Source organism: Pygoscelis adeliae, unplaced genomic scaffold (genome assembly GCF_000699105.1).
Source record: "Pygoscelis adeliae isolate BGI_AS28 unplaced genomic scaffold, ASM69910v1 Scaffold75, whole genome shotgun sequence".
NCBI classification, from domain to species: domain Eukaryota; kingdom Metazoa; phylum Chordata; class Aves; order Sphenisciformes; family Spheniscidae; genus Pygoscelis; species Pygoscelis adeliae.
The window spans coordinates 4,381,999-4,402,862 of NW_008824772.1; the positions used below are offsets into that span (position 1 = coordinate 4,381,999).

General features: G+C 39.1%; 1 protein-coding gene across 1 annotated transcript in view; it reads left to right on the plus strand.

Annotated features, from left to right (window-relative positions):
* The window catches only part of CA10 (carbonic anhydrase X), a 211,613-nt gene that overhangs the window by 184,801 nt on the left and 5,948 nt on the right, over window positions 1-20,864 (plus strand). The window contains exons 5-6 of the mRNA XM_009323721.1: window positions 12,282-12,377; window positions 14,636-14,708. Of these exons, the coding sequence (XP_009321996.1) occupies window positions 12,282-12,377; window positions 14,636-14,708 (169 nt within the window). The remainder of the gene's footprint in view (window positions 1-12,281; window positions 12,378-14,635; window positions 14,709-20,864) is intronic.

Here is a 20,864-nt window from a genome sequence, read left to right on the forward strand (position 1 = left end):
CAACCGTCCTCCCAAGGGTGTTTTAGCAGGTGGAGGTGGCTGCTGCCGGGGATGGGAGAGGGGCAGGCACCATCTACTGCTCTTTGCCTCCCCTCCTCGCTTACGATCAGTAATGCCGCTAAAGGAAATAGTGCTGCGAGGAGGCAAGTTGGAAGCCGGTTGCTGCAGAGCTGCAGCTGTACCTTTCACAGTCCCTCACTTCATTCAGACATTAATCCCCCACGGAAGTGACGCTGCAGGTCCCCATTCAGTTAGTATTTCAGGGGTCTATAGCTCTTCCAGTAGGAACTGGAAGCAGCAAGAAAGAAATAGTGTGTGGTATTTGCATGGCAGTTACAGAATCATTTTGAAGGCCAGGCCCTTTGCCAGCGAGAATAAGGAGCTGCTTTCACAGCCTGACCGAGGCCAGGCTTTCTGCCAGCAGAAAATAGTTTACTACATGAACAAAATAAATTTCATCACCCAAATTCACCTTTTCTAATTGCAGAAAGTCCAACAGACTAAAGATTTCTTCAGGAGTTCAGCATTTTTGGAGCATGGCACATTCCCTGGTTTTCTTTCATTAAGGGAAAATATCTGTTTGGCATTTCAGGTATTTCCATGCCAGTGTTTTCAGCATTTCAGCTACATAAATTGACCTGCAAATGAATAGACTGTGTTTTCTAATGGGAAAAAAAAAGCTTTGACTTTGTTGTCTGATGTAGAAAGCCTGCTGATAAAAACTGCAAGTGTGACTTTACTGCTGCCCCTTTCACCACCATCATGTCCAAGAGGCATATTTTGAGCACTAAAGGAACTCTGGACTCGTCTATGTTTTAAAGACAGATGTGTAAAACACTTGTGTTGTAGATCTGAACTGCTGTTGCTACACTCACCACCCTATCCAGTGAAGAGCTGAATTACCAGTTGAAAGATTCCAGACTCATAACGAGCCAGATTATATCATGAACACTCACACACAGGATCCCCAAAGCACTCTGTGCTCAGGAACCTCCGTTCCACAAACGTCGAATCCCATTAGGCAGAGCTGCTTCTAAGGTTAGAGACGATGCAGCATGGTCGTCCCTCGGTCTAATTCCTAACTGAAGCACTATTCACTTTTTTACAATGAGGCTGTCTGCATAGCTGATTTTCTTTGCCCTTTTGTCCGTTTAATATTCACATCTCACTGCTCAAACAGCCCACAGAGACACGACAGGTACCATATTTCTGTTGGAGTTGCTATTCTTTTTCATTATTTTTCACTGACCTTCACTTATTAACTTTTAAAACTTGTGAATAAGTGTAATTTGGGTCACGTTCACGAAGGCTAACTCTCAGCTTTACTTCCTAATGTTTAGATGGTATTTTCAGATGGCTTCTTGTTTCTAAGCATTCACGTTATACAGACGAGACAAACTGTGAAGCAGAGGTCACTGGTGTTTAGCTAGTCTGGGCGACAATTACCAATGAGTTAGGAAAAAGATTGCTGCTGTGCTGAAATACATAATTAGACAGTTTCTGAAAAGGTGGAAAAGGAGGGGTTCTTTTCTTGCCTATGTGAAGCCGAGACATACATTAGTTGTAGATGTCAGGAAGCAGCTTTGAGGGATGATACACAACAGGAAATTGCAGAAAATACCTTTAACAAAGAAAACCACTCTTAGATCCTTGAACTTCAACCGCAGTATAATTAAGGCTACTGGAAAGGCTCCTGTGATCATCATCTTCCTCTGTTTGTTTGTAAATGGCACTGATGAGCAGTTGTGTGGCTGTACCGAACTGCTCTTACCATGTGGCAATTTTCAGTGCCCTTTACAAGGTACCCAGAAGAATGTGTTCTTCCGATAAACAAATGCTGCTGTGTGTAATTTCATGCCCTTTTAATTTATGCTGTACTGCATTTGTTGAGTAGTGTTTGCCAATATCCCTCTTTCTTTCACCAAGTCTGCAGATAGAGCTAAAAGGCTTACTTTATAAAAGATAACTGACTTAGTTATGACTTCTAAGTGCCAGTTATCTTTCCTACTGAGTATAATGCCACTCAATTCATTTAGAAACAAGATAATTTTATAGTTGTCTGCCTTAAACTGTACTATCTCATATTCTTAGATAATTAATGTCCTTGTTTTGACTGTGTTAATTTCTCAACTTCAAACTTAACTTCTAAACTACAAACGTGAAACTGTCTCTTTCATGCAATTCACATAAACAAAAGGCAGTTGTACTTGCCTTAGCTTTAAAAGAAGCTTCCAGAATATTCTTAAACAAAAACAAAAACCACCCTTATTTTCTGCCTGCAGGGTGGATCTGTGCCTTTTCTCCTCTCAATCTCTGACTCTGTACCTTAAACAGGAAATCCTGGTGTGAAATTTCTTCAAATTATTTCTAAAAATTTAACTCTGTAATATGTCATCTCATCTACCACAGCATTAATATCCTAAAGGACCTTCAATAATTCAATAAAACATTCATTCCAGAAATGCTTTTGGCTATTTTGAGTCAAGCTGGGCTTCCTCAAACTTTTCTGTGTTTGAGCCTTCAACTTACATTCAAAGATTTAACACTACAATCACCAGCAATTATATCCATTTCAAATTATTTTCCTCTTTTATCAGGCTTTAAATGTTTCCCTGTTATTACTCTTTAAGGTGCTGAAAATCCAAGTGTCCCACAGTCTCCTGTCAAAACTATTTGTCTTCTGAGCTTCTTTTTGCACCTTTTATAGGTGATGTGTCGCAAATTGTCATGGATCAATAACACAAACTGAAATTCATAACATGACATTCATTATCTCGGTGCTTTCCCCAACACCGTTTATGTTACATCTGAGCATCTCACAACATTGTTACTGGAGAAGTGCAGCTATTCCCATTTCAGAGATGGCAAACTGGGCAGAAATGGTAGGAAGACATGCTTAAGGGCAGAAGAGTTGAATATAATTTTCTTAAGTCATAGGTGAGCAACCCAATCACTAAAGGGGAAAGAGACTCTTGAGAGAAAAGCATGTGTCAATAAATCATTCAGAAAGATCCCACGAGACCCTCTGTGTTTTCACATTTGACTTTCAAGGGATATACGACTAATATTTTGCAATTCCAGTGGTTTAAAACACAAGGACATATGCACTTGGTGAGAAGGGCTCATCTCACCGAGTGCATATGTCCATCCTCCACGTTTATGTGCCGCTTTCCCTTCCGGAAGGGCAAGCAGACCATCTCCCTTTCCTCTCCTCCTCCCTGCAAGAGCAGCCAATTTCCACACATCCTGTGCTAAGTTCTTCTCCCACCCTACACCTGCCAGCAGGGGGTGGGGAAGGAGAGGTCACCAAGCCACGTACCCTGGCGGGAGCAGTAGTGACTGACTGGATGCCCGTGCTAGGCTGAGATCAGGCAACAAAAGAGAGCATACGGGCGGGCAGGCAGGAGCTGCTGCCAAATGGGCTGGACAAGGACTCCCACGAAACTCAGATGGGCCACACCAGTAGCTCCTTAAAATGCACCCTCAATGTTATTCTGTGCTTTCCTCGTACACACACCTTATTGTCATTTTAAGAATATAAAATCCCATGCTTCATTTTTGTCACGGAAAAATGATATTCTTAATTTAACAATACACATCGATACTCAAGAGAGCAGGTAAAACCGGTAACTGCCTTATTTCTGCTTCTGGTTTGTAATCCTAACAATAACCTTTTCTCTCCTTGTTAGTTACCATCGGGTAGATTAAGCTCGACCATTTTTTTTCTACTAGATTATAAAATGAGGACAAAAGGGATAAGGCCTAGATCAACAACTAGATTTTCACTAGCCCAAATTCTTTTAACTTTTTTTGCTCATTCTTCTATTCATCAGTCTGTGATATTTCTCTGTTTGCTCTTGCCCACCATGCCCACCCTTTGAACAGAAATGTAGCTACAGATGGTACTTTGGCAAGGTTGACCGAGAGCTGTAGTGGCATCACATGTTGTTAGAGAAGGCTTGAACTGTTAATGCGTCTCTGTCGCACCCTTCAGTGACCTTGCACGTGCGTCCTTTTGACTCAATGTCTCAGGGTAATACAGCGAACAACAAAAATAGCATCAATCGCTACTTCACCACATTTTTGACTTGCAGGAACCATTTTCTCCTGCTTTCTGGACTGATTGCTAAAGAAATACAGAATTCTCCCAGAAATTCAGAGCACCATTATGTAACTGAATCTCCCAAATGGAGCGTTTATACTGAATTCATCATCATGGTGTCTGAGCATCTGTTGTATTTAAAATGAGAAAACAATTTAAATGTAGTGTTTAGTCAGAAAATTCTGCACGAATCCAGAAATGATGATAGGCTCATCTAATAGCCTTTTTTCCTACATTACCCCTATTCTCTCTTAAGATGTAACTTTTGTAGATGATGTATTGGGTCAGTGCCAAATTACAGCTTGCAATGAAATTTTGCGTCAGCCAAGACATAATCAACATTAAACATTCGAGTCTAAGGCTTCATTTTGATCCTCACACAAAGTGGGTTGCAGAACAGCGTCATTTATTTATGTTTACCCAGCTCTTGCTCATCTGCTAACAATGAACGACAAGAGTGGTTGACTGGCAGGTCAGCCAAAAATACCCCATGTTTAGAGTAATCGGCAGTGGAAGGCTTCAGCAATGACTGCCCTGTCAAAAATTCTCCTGAAGTCACACAGCAACCAGCATCACAGACACATCCGTATACCTCTGGGGCTCAGTTTGGATTTTTCCTTCATTATGTTTCCTACTATCTGGAAGAGAGTACAAATGATTGTGACACTTGCAACAGGTCTGGCAGCATTTGGATAGCAGGAATCTATCACCTTTTGCATTTATTTCTTCAGCCTATCATTTACTTAATTTTTTGGTGTTAGCACAAAGGTGAGAAGTCCCAATAGCTAATTCTGAGACATGCACAGTCAATCTGACCTCTTAAGCTAGTGATTTGTACTTTTTACTGTAGTCCTGTGGATGCTTAAACATCAAAGTTTTAAATACTGTCTAAAATAGCCTTTTTTCCCACTTGTAAATGAATCAAAGTAAGAATCATAGAATCATTAAGGCTGGAAAAGACCTCTAAGATCATCGAGTCCAACCGTCAACCCAACACCCCCATGCCCACTAAACCATGTCCCTAAGCGCCTCATCTACACGTCTTTTAAATACCTCCAGGGATGGGGACTCAACCACTTCCTTGGGCAGCCTGGTCCAATCTTTAACCACACTTTCAGTAAAGAAATTTTTCCTCACATCCAATCTAAACATCCCCTGGCACAACTTGAGGCCATTTCCTCTCGTCCTATCGCTTGTTACTTGGGAAAAGAGACCGACACCCCCCTCGCTACAACCTCCTGTCAGGTAGTTGTAGAGAGCGATGAGGTCTCCCCTCAGCCTCCCTTTCTCCAGGCTAAACAGGACTTACAGAAGAAATAAGAACATATAAAAATATTAAAGAGAAATACTTTAAAAGCTTCTACACTTCATTCAGGTCACATTTTTCATATTTTCTAGCTGCAATGATTGCATATAAACAAGGAATAAGTATGTTTTGCTCTGCTAGTAGCCTCATCAGTGTAAGATACCAGGTCAGCAGCCAACATGGCTGTCCTGCTTCAGACCTGATTCTCACTGATCTCTTTTCAAAGTGCTATTAAACACCCAGTTAGAGTATCTTAGAACAGATGCCCCAGAGAGCTTAAGACTCTCGTTCACCTTTCATTTGTATGTCTGCATCTAGAGATAACGACTTTAAACCTAAAGCAGGCAATGCTACTTTTTTTTTTTTTTTTTTAAGAGTCATAATATATGCTGAAAACAACCCGCAGTGTTAACTACTTACAGGGAACCCTGGATAAAGCTCACTGTTGAACACCGTTTGTTGAACAGAGGTATTGCAAGTTAGTTCTTGTTACCAACTGGTCTAATGAAGTGTTAGACACCATTTGCAGTTTAACTGCTAATTCCTAGCATTTCATTATTTCTAGTAAAGTAGATTTTGCAGCCAAGTCTGCATTTCCACTTTACTGCATGATGCATTATTGCATTTCTCTGCACGTGCTTTTATACAGCTGTCTGCTCAGAAGCAGGACAAAACTGAGTTCCTTCCTTGCATTCTTAGTCTTAGTCTTTTAAGTGAAAAAGAATTATAATATTTTTTATTTATCTAGGATACAATTGCTGGCATATTGCTATAAGTGTGGATGACAAGCCTTTCTATTAAACCAGTATTTTACAGGCATTTCTTTTAAATCACGAAATAACTGTCAAAAACACTAAAGGGAAAAAAAAAAAAACCAAAACCACAAACCACATTTGTCAGCAACAGCCTAAAGAACCTCTGTTTTAAAAGAGAGAACATCAAAGAGAGTCAGAGATATAAAATTACTTCAAACAAATGTTTTTTTCATTTCTCCTTTGTTATATTAAACTAAGTTAATCCTTTAAACTGATTTTAATCTTAAAACCACAGTAGTTTGCTGAAATGCTAAGTAAACTGCTGGAAGTATAGGTGGTCATGTAAAATTTATTTTACCAGTTTACCAACAGTGTAAAAGTACCTCACTGCTGTGGGCTTATACATAAAAAATAACAGACAGGTAGATCTATGAATTAATTAGTAAGTATGTGGGTAATACCACCTTGGCCGATCCTAGCATTTCATGGTAGAGTACCCTGTGCACGAGAAAAAGATGGGTTTGTTTTTCAAAGACAGTTACTGTGAATCATGATTTCTATCTTCTTAAACAGCGTTCTTCTGAGCCCACTAACAGCCCAGTTCTCCAGCTGTTACCTTGAGTAGGCTCACTGCAAGCAGAAAAGGGACTGAGACCTGGACCAGAGAGATAAAGTTCTTACCGTGCTTAAACTGTAATGGCTTGTGCTTTGAGCAGGCCAGGAGTATCCCCCAAGATGGGATAATTAAATACGTACCGTCTTAGTGCATCCTCCTTGCATATGGGTGAGTGTGTGTGTGGACAAAGAGGATTTGATCATTATAAGAATTCAGGAAAAAACATTAACATCCAGCTCTAAATCCTAACCAATTATGAAAAAACTGCAGTTAACTTTTTTCTTTCTTGAATAGTCTATGCGATATTTATTAGGCCTATTATTAAGCAATACACCACAAAAATCCTTCATTGCTTGCCAAAGATAGGAAAATTTCCACTGCATCACTGCCAGGTATTGGTCCAAGGAAACAAGACAAATCAGGACCACGGGTTCTGAGGAGCCTGGTGCATGTTTTCACAGATGGTGCTGTACCTTTCCATGAAGCAGGAGGTACATTTAATTTAAGAAAAATCTAAAAATATTTTTGTCACCACACAAATTACACATCCTAGAACCAGGGGACATTTAAAAAAACCCTCATTTCTTCCACAAAGTGAGGAGCTCAGATCTCATACCTGTTCAGATTCACAAAATCAATACCATAAATAACTCCTAGGCGATGTGACGTTACTGCTCTTTCCGAAGGGTTTTTACAAGACCTGTAAGAGCAACTGTATTTTAACACTGGAATATCAGCTGTTGTTATTAATAGGTTTTAACTCATTAAAATTATTTTCCTCACTGGACACCTGCCATGCAGAAATCACATTACTTTTGCTGTTCTTATTAAACTTTGGATAAACAAAAAAGTATAATTTTTTTTCCTTAATGAGATCTTAGCCACTTTTTACAAAGACTCTGCATTTAGCTTGTCTTCTTGAGCAATTTCATTTGCTTTTGTTCCCTGCTGTGCTGGAAACATGCTTTGTGCTTGCTCTCAATCAGGTATCCCAACAGTTTATCAGGTAGCATGGCATAATACAAATATAGTTACAGATTAGCTGTTCCCTGCTGCCATTCACTTCGTGGTTTAGATCCCTTGTCATTTACAAATCAAAATGTTTATGCACTCAATTGTAACACTTCCAAATGAGAATAAAAGGTATTCCATTACTCCCAAGACAACTATGGAAACATTTGCATGTGAAGTACTGTGATACTCTAAATTCCCTCCGTTTCATATTTCTCCACGTCTCACCGCAGAGGAACACCTCACAGTGATCTAACATTTATAAAAGGGTTATGCATGCACACCAGATCAGAGCTTTGTAATTCGCAGAAGGTCTTTGTCCAAGTTAAAAAATTGCTAAAAGATTGCTGAAGAGTCCCTGGAATTTTTGGCACCCACAAGCATCAACACAGCAAACTGCCTCCTTTTGCTTAGCCAAAGAGCCTTGGTCAAATGCCACACAAAAAATATCCTGCTACTAGCTCTGCCCAAAGATGCGCGTTTCACCTGGGTGAAGGATCAAGAAAAACAGCAAAACGCATCGTGGAGGCAAACCAGTACAAACGATATGAGTACAGGGCTGAATTTTATCGAAGTACAGGCAAAGAACAGGTTATTACCATTATAAACACACATGCGTATGTGTTGGAAAGGGAATTAGATGTTTTCCCCACAGTGGCCAGAACATGAGCCATAATATCAGCCTATCTATATTCTTTTGCCCGAAAGACACGGCGCACCAGGCTGAGGAGAGTGCTCAGTAGATTACCCCTAACGTACTGTCGTCAGCTCCTGCTGACATTCCCAACACCGCCAACCTCCGGTGTCTAAAAAGGGCTGTGTCTGCTCCTGGTCCAATGCACGTTCTTGGGTGACGGAACAAGGGCACATTCTGGATTTTCATTGGCTAAAAAAAGAGTAATTAATCTTAATTCTCCTCTTCTCCCTGAAAATTAGAACTACTATAGCTCGAGGGAAACAAAGAGCTATCAGTTGTTCTGTGGCAAATTAATCTTAAAGGGGGAATCTTCCAAAGAAAATCAATAGCTTATAACAAGATTCTGTATTGTGTTTGAGCCCTGAAACTCAAACTAGAATCAAAGGGTGCTTTCAGCATTGCAAGTTTGCTCTTGTTGTGCTTTGTTTTTAATACAATGTCATCATTTGAAAAAGTGAGATTTTCACATATGAGCAATTTTAATTATGTGTGGCTTCACCTTCATGGAAGACTCTAGTAATATTTAGTACAGACTGTAAGATTACAGGTATTTCAGGCAACTTTAAAGAAATTATTCTGAAAAGAAGGAATTTAATAGGGAATTATTTTTTTTATCCTGCATGTAATATTCTATATCTAAGACATCTTTATTCATTCGTACCTTTCTAAATTAGTTTGTTCCATATGAGAAACTTTGAAAATGATGTCTCCTTACATGGTCAATCTTTTTTTAAAAAAAAAGAAAAACCTAATGAATTTAACGATGGTGCCATGGAAACAGCTTTAAAATTAATTTGGATGCAGGGAGGAAGGGTACAACTCTAACACAGAGAAAGTGACAGGTTTCAGAAGAAAAAAAAAGTCTGTCTTCATTCAGCACGGGGATCTTTGAGAAACAATAATGCATAGCAAGGCAAGGGGATCTTTTCAAACTATAGCGAAGCAATATTTCTCAAGCACACTCTCCAAAACGGTTCATTACCAATCTGAGATGTGATAAGGAGAGGCGGAATGGGGCAGAGGCATACAAACCTGCAGGAATGGGAAACTTGAAATGAAAACTGCTTGAAAGCACTGGTAAAGAATGCCAAAGTTCTCAGACAAGTACTTTTATTGTAAAGACAGCACAATACGGGGTGGAGAGATCATTTATAGATCAGCAAAGGAAATAACTATTCTAATTTCTAACCAGTTCAAGTCTGTTAACTCATTCCCACAAATACCTATGGACTGCCTGCAGTCTGGGTGTGAGTTCTGCACAGAGCGAATCGTGTCTCTTTCGGACATTGAGAGAGGTCTCCAACAGAGCCGGGACACTATTATGTGCTGAGGCCCGTATCACTCATCGCAATGTCATGTGTTACGCAAGACTAGAACTGCACGGGACAGTAGGCTCCTTGCCGTGAGTCTGGGACAAATAGCCTATATGTGGTCATATATACTGCAGGAGTTTTATTTCCAGAAGTCCCATCAGTAAAAATGAGAGTTTGACATTGACTCAGGGCTTCCATGGCTGGAAGGAGAATTTGGTCCTTACTTTTACCCATTCCTGCACTAGACACATTGGTTTGTTAGCTAAACTAAGTTAATCTAATTCATTGTTATTCTGGGACTTTGCACAGAAGGAATTCTAGTCTAAAGCAGATTTCATCACTTATTTCCTTGATAATTCACTAGTTAGTTTGGCTGCCAGAGTGAATAGTTGTACATAAAAAGAAAAATATGTTACTAAGCCTAAAAATTTCAGTAAGTGCACAGTCCCCAGAACCATGATGTTATCAAAGTTCAGTGGTACCGCAAAGTGATGACTAATGAGCCTATAACCTCTATATGCTATAGAGTAAATGCTCTCATTAATTCTTTACAAGACCTTTAGAAAACATACTGCATTTATCCTGCTTCCTAGCTGTCAGAATTTAGTAGATTACTTCATTGGCTACTTTGACATTTTTACTTTTTCGTTCCAGTTTGGTTTGTTTGCTTGCCTTAAAAAATGCCTACTGGGTGAATTGTAAAAAGGTCAACCAACAGTTCCCAATCCAGACAGGACAAAAGTAACTGAAATTTACACATTATAGCAGTAATTTCGAGCCTTACCGTATTTTTTTGGTCTGTGAACCGTTAGCTGTAAATATAAAGCTATGTGCCAAAGATCTTCTAACCTTCCTAATGCAAATATTCTCTTTCCTTTCAGAATTTCCACTACCCCTTTTTACATCAATGTCCCAGCACTAAAACAGCATCACTAAGGGATTTGGGGGGGGGTGGGAGGACAGTGCCTGCTGGATTTTTATATTAGATCATAAGATCTGATTCTGAGTAATTTACTTATAAGCAGAATACATTTTGCAGTCAGGGCAGAGTGTAGGAAATAGAACTGTCTGAACACTCCCAGAGTTTGGACGCATCATTTATTTCTCAGTTTATCATAGACTGAGATAATAATGGTGTAGGTTACACATAAATTGGGATGCTGTTATAATTCAGAACACTACTAGTACACACGGTGGTGGACACACATATTTGAATGGCAAAGCAAGGCTTTGTCTTTGTAACTTGACTGTGCGCTGCAGATCGTATAGGGAGATCATTCTTGCAGAGAAATGCTTGCAATTGTATTTCACTACTGAAGCATCAGATATTGCATTCATCCAAACGACAAAGTCACCAATGCAGGCACTAAACCCCATTTCAGTGTTTTTTGGGGTGGTTTTTTTTTATCCTGATTATAAACATGGAAAGCACGCTATGATGAAATTTCTTTACTGGCAGTATTAGTCTTTGGCCATTTGTACAGTTAAGAAGACTACCAGACGTAGATCAAGTTAATACTGATCTTGTTCACAGTATGTAATGCCAGAAATTTCAGTGGACAGCCTTTAGATTTATGCCAGCACATGGAAGACACACCTGATTTTTAAATACGAACGTCAGGCTGCTGCAATTCTAAAAATGCCAGAACAATGACCTTACTTTTCTAATTGACATCTGAAAATGAAGATCGATATCTTTAGGCTAAATAAAGCTAACTAGCCTTTCAGATTCTTAGAAGTACTTAACTGCCTCATGAGTTCATTAAAGTTGTTCATCTTTTTTAAAAAAGTGAGGCTACAAATTGCAATATAAATGGTAACAGTGTCCTGTGATCCCAGACAAATCAAATACCATTGTTCTGGGTAAGACAAGATTAACTGTGCCTTCATAATTTAAAAGTTCCAGTGAATCATAAAACTAAAAAGCAGAAGAAAAGCTGTAGGAGCTAAGGAGAACCTGGTTAACAATAATACAGTAAGTGCCTAACTGTGGGAGCTTCTGTAACTGAGTTTGTAAAATCTGGGGCCAACGAATATTAGTATTTTGGATTCTGCAAGTGCTGGTTTTAACAGTTCCAAAGCCGTATCCCATATGTTTCTTCAGATATTTCAACCCCTGACTCCTCTGTGTTTGGCTTGAGGCTGAAAAGTACAGATTACTTGATGCCCGTGGCAAGTGCTGTTGCAACAGGGAAATGATGTCAACCCCTGCAGTGCAATTCATAACTTGATGTGGGTAAATTCACTTACTGACAATTTAGAAGAAAACATGCTGGTGCTGTGCCAGTTGGAGCCAGATGGTGACTGAAATTATTAAAATCACGCGTGCTGCAAACCTCTGAAAAATTGCACTGTTACAAAATATCCTAAGGATAAATGGGATCCTAATACAAACCAATTGGTGTATAGAGAGCATTTGCAAACAGCGTATGGTATGATTTGCTACTGTTTAATTGTAATCTTTCCCTTCCCTGTTTCTAGGTTCAACTAATCCACTATAACCACGAGCTGTACACAAATGTCACAGAAGCTGCGAAGAGCCCTAATGGGTTGGTGGTAGTTTCCATATTTATGAAAGTAAGTATTCAGTATTATCGTTACCTAATATAGAGACAATGGACTTCTTTTCCCATGAGCTGTAAATCTAGGAATTCAGAGACAGCATCGTCCTAGGAACTGAACACACAATCTCTACTCCAAAGCATTTACAATGTAATGTAAGGAAAATGAAAAGGGATAAGGGGGGGGGAATCCTTATATCATAAACATCACTCCTAACACTTTATGGCTATGGCAAAAGCTACTAATTTTTCAGATTTGGTATTTCTTCATGAAATGTTATTCATTCAATTAAAAGTAAATCTCTCCTAGTAGGTTGAGGCCTGAGGAAAGAGGGCGTGTTTGCTCTTTGGAGACATGCTGATGTTTCAAGTCAGCAAAATAAGATTTTCTCACAATGTTATTTAAAACATCTTAAACTATCAAAACTGAAAGAACATTAAAAGTATAACTCTTGATATCTTCCATTTCACAGAACGAGACAGACAGGTGAATATTTTGTCATATTTTAGTCTCCATCCTGTTGCATTCAAGATGCATAGTTAGGTCTAGAAATTACAGTCATCTAGCATTGAACTCAAGAGTTAGTAGTTTAGTCAAACCTCCCTAATTACATTGGAGAAACCTTTTCTCTCATTTTATACAAAGAACACATTTCCCCAAAAAATGTTGTTCATATTCTGCCATTACGTATCTCTGTTTCTTCAGTCTAGAAAAGCATATAATTCTGAATAAGTGCTTCATGCTGAAATAAATAGCTTTCATCATCAGACCTTACATATTGGATATCCGTTAATTCCCTTTAGTACTCTCTAACCCCATTTCATAAGGTAAAGTTCTGGACAAAGCATTAACCTCAGAATTAAAATATGCATTGCACAGAGCATATTGAATAATTAGATATGAAAATTGCCCATTTATACAGGTCTAATATTTAAGAAAGATATTTAGGTTACCTTTTTCATCCAAAAGGTATTGTATTATGACCCAACGATCTGACTTGAATTCGCGCAAAAGGGTAAAATTGAAGCGAGCCTTCAAAATGCCCAGCACGCCAATTTTGTCTAAATAATGCATCACTCATGTACTTGCTGAGTTGCACACCTCTTGTAACGAGCAACAAAATTTAGTATCTGCCTCACCCTATTTTTCTCTAGGCCTCTCTCACTGGCATGAAAAGATGTGTTCTATTTTAAATGTCCAAAGTAGTCAGAAAAACTTCCAAGTGGAGAAGTAACTATCCGAATTTCCACAAAATGGAACCTGAACTGAATTTTCCTGAAGGCTCCCTGTCAAACAGAGCTGGATTACAGTTTGTCCAATAGCCCATTTATTTTCCTAAATCTCAATTAAACTTTTTGTGAAGTTTTCCATTTTCAAAATAAATTGATTTCATTCTGGATAAATGCTAGATGTATAACAGCAGCATCCAGTGCTGATACAAAAACCCACATCACAGAATAATTGAAAGATAAGTAGGATATTCGGGGCTAGCTACAGAGGAACTAAAATGTCTCCATAAAAAAATGTGACACTTATTTTGTTGCTAACCAATAATAATTTTGCCATTTGCAGTGCAATAAAATCTCTCATTAAATCATTGTTGATAATCAACAATGATATTGTTGATAAAGTACATACACCCCCACCCCCCTCAAACAAACAAACAAACAACACGACAACAATGCCTCTAAGCCCTCTATCTTTTTTCCTCTAAATCCTCTTCAGGTATACTTATGTTAATGTAGACTGAACAGTCTATGTGTATGTATACGTGTATGTATACATATTTGTGAGTGCACGTGAGTGAAATTTAGGCATTTCAAACCTGTATGTAAAACAAAGGGAAGACAGATTTTATTTGCAATCTAAATAGTCTGCTGCAAGGAAAGTATATTTCTCAATAAATAGAAAAATAATAGAATACTATATGAAAATCCTGCCTAATTATATTAACTACCTGCAAATCCCATCAAAGCTGTTGGAGGAGAAACCTGTACTCACGCGTGGATTCAGGCATTAATTTCTATTCATCCTGTTCTCCCATCCCTGGTTTTTTGGATTTAGTTGTAGATACCAACTTTCTAACAAGTTTTGTTAGAAAGTTGTCTAAGTAATTATTTCCTCTTCCCAAAACAGTGAAAAAATGGCAGAAACAATTTGGAGGAGTGGCAGGAGAGAGAGAATGAGTGTGCGTGCACACACAGAACAGCTGCATTTCCAGAAAGGAAACGTTCATGAGAAGATTTTGACATTGTACATTTTCTCTTCTGTAGGTATCTGAATCATCAAATCCATTTCTAAATCGTATGCTTAACAGAGACACCATAACAAGAATAACGTATAAAAGTAAGTTTCTTTTAATTTACTATGGCTAACAGCTGTATGCTTTTAGTATCAAATAACGTATTTAGCAATCCACTGAAACAAGAGGCACTTCATTATGGGCAAAAATTACAAAGTTTGCATTGCCAGCAACCCTGCATGATAAACTTGGGAACCTGAAAAATCTAGTAAGGTCATCAGTTCATGAAATTAATTTTGAACTTCAAAGTCTATTTTATGTTTGAACAAGCAATAAATTAAGGAAATTATACTTAACAAATACATATACTGTATTCACACAGAATACTCAGGAGAAACCGCTTACTGTTAGCAATAGAAGTAACACGCGGAGCAGCCTGGAATATATCAAATCAAGTTACATCAAGATGCTGCATCATTAACTGTGGATTTAGCATCCATTAATGCTTTCTTTTTGTACAGAAAAGTTATGACATTTCTATTCAACTATTGCTGCATTTAATGGATCTATAAAGAGGTCATTAACATAGCATGTGTATTTGTTGCATTCACATTTGGAAAGCCTTTAACTGATAATGCTCAATAATTCCATGTTAATCTATTGAACTTGTGGAAAACTGGAGCTTAAATGTCAGTGAAAATTAGGCTAGTTTAGAGAAAGTCATGAAAAATACATATATCTCAATGGAACAAATTAAACCTCTTCTCCCAAAAACCTTATTCCCTTTGTCAAATATTCACTTGAATTGCAAGCAGCCATTAAGTTAATAAAATAAGTTAAACAATACCAGAATTTAACTTTCAGAAAGTACAGAGCAAACTGAAAAAATAAGGAAAGTATTGTAAAACTCAGCCTTCGTTTGTTATTCTGTAAACAATGACTTAACATTTTTCATAAACTACATTAATTTTCCTCTTGTTTATGAAAGCTGGGTGAGAGCTGTTCATGATAACTGGAATGAGACTGGTTGTCAGGACTCCAGGATCTGATTCACAATTCTACTAGGGTTTGCCTCAGTTTACCTCTCTGTAAATTAAATATATTGTAGTATATACTCTACAGCAACACAGTGTTACTTGGAAAACTTTGCATCTGAAACTCCAGAGATCTCAAATGTCCATTTAACTTCAATAAAAGTCACTGAACTTCAGGTTTATGACAGAAGGGTTTGGAAAGATTTCGATACACGTCCCAAAGCACACAGTCTGATTTCTTTCCATGGACACCATCTTTTCCCCCTCCCTGCAAAGCCAGGATTGTAAAAAGAAAAAGTGTAGATTTGAGACCAATGTAAAGTGAAAGCACAGAATTTTACCCACTAATTCCTGAACAAGAGAGCACTAGAAATATTTCAAGTCTTGCCATAGAATACAGAATTTGAACAACTGAGCCAATCCAACCCCGTTCTGAAGTAGATAGTTCAATGTCCTCTCCTATAACACACACCTTTCCTCCCACTGATGTTTCTCTAATTTTAGCTTACAGTTAACAAATCTCGTTACATCTTTGGTCCAAATAAGAGGCCTCTATTATGACAAAACTCTACTCTCCATGATACCTATAGAAAGGAAGGTGACGGAGGGTTCCCCTCAGAACATTTTTTTCCAGATTGTTCTATCAGTATGAAATGTCGTCTTCTCTGCAGGGAAGAAGCAGGAGATTAGCCCAGTTTTTAAACTGCCTGTCTTGATTCCTTGCAAAAAAAACAGCAATACTGTTCTGTAAGAGCTTCCTGCCTACCAGTGCTGCTGCTGCAGCATCCTGGAGATGGGAAATTATTGTTGAGGCCGTATGTGCTTTTTCAGGCTCTTTCACTCCCAAATTACATATTCCTGGCTTCTGTCTGGGGACCAGCCAGAAGACCTCTGAACTGTACCACTGAGGAAGCTGCTTTTCCCCCACGTACACACACAGACAGACCTGTCAGGTCCCACACGCTGAAGAAGAGAGGACTCCTGCCTCATTTTTCCCATCACGGCAGCTGTATCTCATGCATTTACATAAGCGTCACAGCCTTTTTTGTACTCCTTGGCCCCACAGTGGCCGGCCAGCAGAGCAAAGCTAGGACAACTTGTGGTGGTGCAGAGAGGAGAGGCCATGATTAGGGATATACAGCTCCACAGGGCGGGAAGGCACCGGCAGCATCTTTCCCTTGTTGCATGAGTGAGCATGCAACTGTCGCCCACACCAGGAGGCAAGCATACCTTCCCAATACAAACGATTTCTTTTGTACGCTGCACTTAAAAGTGGGCACTCCTCCTCTCTGGAATTGACAGCATCCTACAACCTTTCATTGGTTGTTTTGCCTCTTCAGAAGGAAAATGCAATTCCAACCACACCTAATTTGGGTTAACTAAATGAAATTTCGCATGAAGATGAACACGTAACATGGGCTGCAGAATCAGTGATTAACAGAACTGTTTTAATTTTTAACCACTGTTATCATTAGCAAGTTTGTCTGTTAAAAAGAAATCCTTGGTAGATACAAGGCACATAATATTCTGCAGGGCGTTGTGTTACTTACTGTAGTAACAAGTATTGACTGGGAATTTTTTAGTGTAAATTGGGAACGTGAAAGTGTTATTGAAAGTAATTTTGCAGTTGTCTTGCGTGATGGATTATAGCATCATTGCTGAAAACTAATTTTACCTCTTACATTGCGAGGATTTCTATTCTGCCTTTATCAGCTGGAGTTTTTTAGCTTGTGCTTTAGGGGTCCACTCCTGAAGTCAATACTCAGCAGGCTGTTGACAAAATGACCGGTCCCAGTGTGCTCAACAGGAGCGTGGAGCGAATGCTAAGTGGAGCATAGGTTCAGAGTCAGGACAGTTAGTAACATCACTAAAGTACTTTTTTCAAAGAACAGCAACAAAATTAAGAGCTATCTATGCTGCTGCCTGAAATTTCCATGGACAAAATGCATTAAAAGGTGAATTTCTACTCTTAGATATTAATGGCTACAGTGAAGTAAATTGGACCCCAAGGAATTTTTATGCAGATTTTAAATGCTTATTTTATTCTGTTATCACAGCCCAAAGAATCTACCGTGAACTAGTTGAAACAAGTGTTCTTTCAAACAGGCTTTAGTCAGAAGCTACATGAATATCTCTAAAGAAAAACTGCTTTAATATTCTTCTTTAAGTATGACATCTGAGGGTATTAGTTCGCTTTCTTTCAGAACAGTTATGCTACATTAACTTTCACCCAGTGTTTGCTTAACGTTGGAAAGAAGTAACATTTTAGATTCCCAAAATTCTGTATGAAAATTTGGGCTTGTCATTCTCCACCAAAATACTGCCACATATTCAGCTAGACAGAACAGCTGTAAAATTCTGAATTTCCTCAAATCCAATCTTTAGCTATTTTATAGATAATATACAAGTGAATAAAGTATTCCAATTTTAAGATATTATCCTGAAAAAGCTTAAGATTCAGATTTCTGGAAATAAGAGACTATTAATTTCTCAAGGTTCATGTTTTAGTGCATTCTCTGAAGGACCGAGCTCTTGCAGCTCCTGTCACAAGCAGTAAAAGCTCAGCAGTCTCAAACCAGGCCCCAAGGGACTGACCTCAGGTATTCAAAATGAGTCTCTGTCAGCCTGGGTCTAAGCGACTTGTGAAGGCTGGTAAATGGAGAAACTCTGTCTCAGGATTAAAAAGCTGAGGGTCTCTACATTCCTTACCCTGTAAATCTACTCTGGTTAGAGCTGTACTTTCCCTTTTTGGATTATCATAATATGAACTTCAAAATCAAATGGACCTTCCTTCATTCTGTAAATAATATATTCCTTATAAATACTATTGTTTTCAAGAGAACATACATAGAATTTGCTGTGAAAGCAGACACCACGTGCCTATTACAAATCTAGGGATAAAAGAAGAGGATTTCCATCATTTGCTAAGAAAATTGTCAGAGTCAAGGCCTTTATGTAAATTAATATGAAATCTAATGAAATCTAATTTGTATAGAGAAGAGTTCACGAGTTCAGAAATCACCCTAAGGCACAAGTGGATCAAGATAAAGAGAACATGGGCTGTAGATAGGAATGATGCTGAGAATCTAGTAAAGGCTGAATGGGTTTATTAAAGGAGGTTTATTACTGGTAAGAGATCACACATGGTGATTTTGACCATTTTGAACTACATACTTGCAATAAATATAAGACAAGACATTAAAGTCTTGTCTAGTATTGCAAGTATGTTGCAGCCTAGTATTAGTGCAAACCCAGCTGTTCTATCAAGATGCGGGGAAAGGGAAACAGCAGAGCTGTTCGTGGGAAAAATGTCGATAACCAAATGCTCATTCTGTAGTCTTTTCTCAGGCCATTCTCATGGAGGCATCTGACTTCCCATGGGAATATAACCCATATACAGGCGTGAATAAATACTGCTTTTACTTGGCCAAACTCTTTTATTTCATTATTTCATTCACCCCTATCTTTCCCTTTTCCTGAAGTGATATTTTCCTCCAGTTTCCCATTAATCACAACCAATGGATTTTGACACTTAGCATAATTCACTGTCTCTCCTTAAACATATTCCAAGTGAAGACAGAGGCAATGAACCAGGTTTGGAGCCACTTCACTGCTGGGTGCTGGTGGGGGAGATGGCCGCACATTTTGTAGGTCCTCAGTATGCAAACAAGGTAACCCAAGCAGTTGATCCAAAGCTCAGTGAGGCTATGGAGAGCATCTCGCCTGATCTTGAGAGCACTGGCATATGCCGGGCTTGCCTGAATGAGTAGGAGGACCATGCCCCATGCTGCTTCCACACTGTTACATGCCATATTCCACCCCCGGAGTGCTATTATGTTCTGAGAATGACTAAATACTGTAAATCCACAGACAAAAGTTAGAAGCCCATATCAAAATAATGAATTACATTCTCTATTAAAGCAATGTGAGGCAACTCCAAAACCCCCATGATTACCTGCTCTAATGCCAGCAGTAAATCTGTTTCTGTATCTTCCATTTGATAAGTAGTCCCATTGTTAATAATCTCTGCACTGTTCTGAATACAAATTAGTCAACTAGAATGTGGCGCACACAAAATATAGATATATCATCAATATCCCCCATCTGCATTAATCTTTAGTTAGCTTTCCATTTCCTAGTAAACATTTCAGGGCAAATTCTACCTGGTTTAAATCATTTTAGTCCAACCGAAGTCAATATGGATGTGACAAAGCAGATTTGGTCCTTAGAGTTTGAAACTATCTATTCTGACTGACTCCGTGCCATTTGGAGCTAACACACCACTCTCCATGGTTCATAAATAATGAACAGGATGTTCATGTGGGAAAGGCAAAAATGTGTGATGACTCATTGAAAACAGGCACTGGCTTGAAAAAAGGCATTCGCTCTCCTCTCGTGTAATTCTAGCAAAATTACAGCTGCACTGCAAATAATATCTTAAATGAATAGGACACAGGTGTATTCAGTCATCCCTGGCTGTTAAAATTTAACAGCATTTTGACTCTAATACTATAGCAATTTTTTTGCACTTTTGTCTGGAAAATTTGGGGTTTAGAAAGACTCTGTATTCCCAGGCCATGGGCCAGTGAAGGCTGAGCGTGTTAAAAAAAGGTGACAGTCAGCCACCTACAAGACACTAATAGTACTTTCCCCTCTACTTGAGGATCCAGCTATATGGCATGGAAATTACCCTGGCTTGAAGTGCAAGAACATGGCAGGCGGCTTTATTCCTGACAAACTTGAAAGGACACGGGAAGGGCTACAGATGTCGTCTATCTGGACCTCTGTAAGGCCTTTGACACGGTCCCCCACAACATCCTTCTCTCCAAACTGGAGAGGTATGGATTTGATGGGTGGACTGTCCGGTGGGTGAGGAATTGGTTAGATGGTCACATCCAGAGGGCAGTGGTCAATGGCTCAATGTCCAGATGGAGATTGGTGACGAGTGGCGTCCTGCAGGGGTCCGTATTGGGACCAGTGCTGTTTAATATCTTCATCAATGACAGAGACAGTGGGATCGAGGGCACCCTCAGCAAGTTTGCACATGACACCAAGCCAAGTGGTGCGGTCGACACACCAGAGGGACGGGATGCCATCCAGAGAGACGTGGACATCCCCCAGAAGTGGACCTGCATGAACCTCATGAGGTCCAACAAGGCCAAGTGCAAGGTCCTGCACCTGGGTCAGGGCAACCCCCAGTATCAATACAGGCTGGGGGATGAAGGG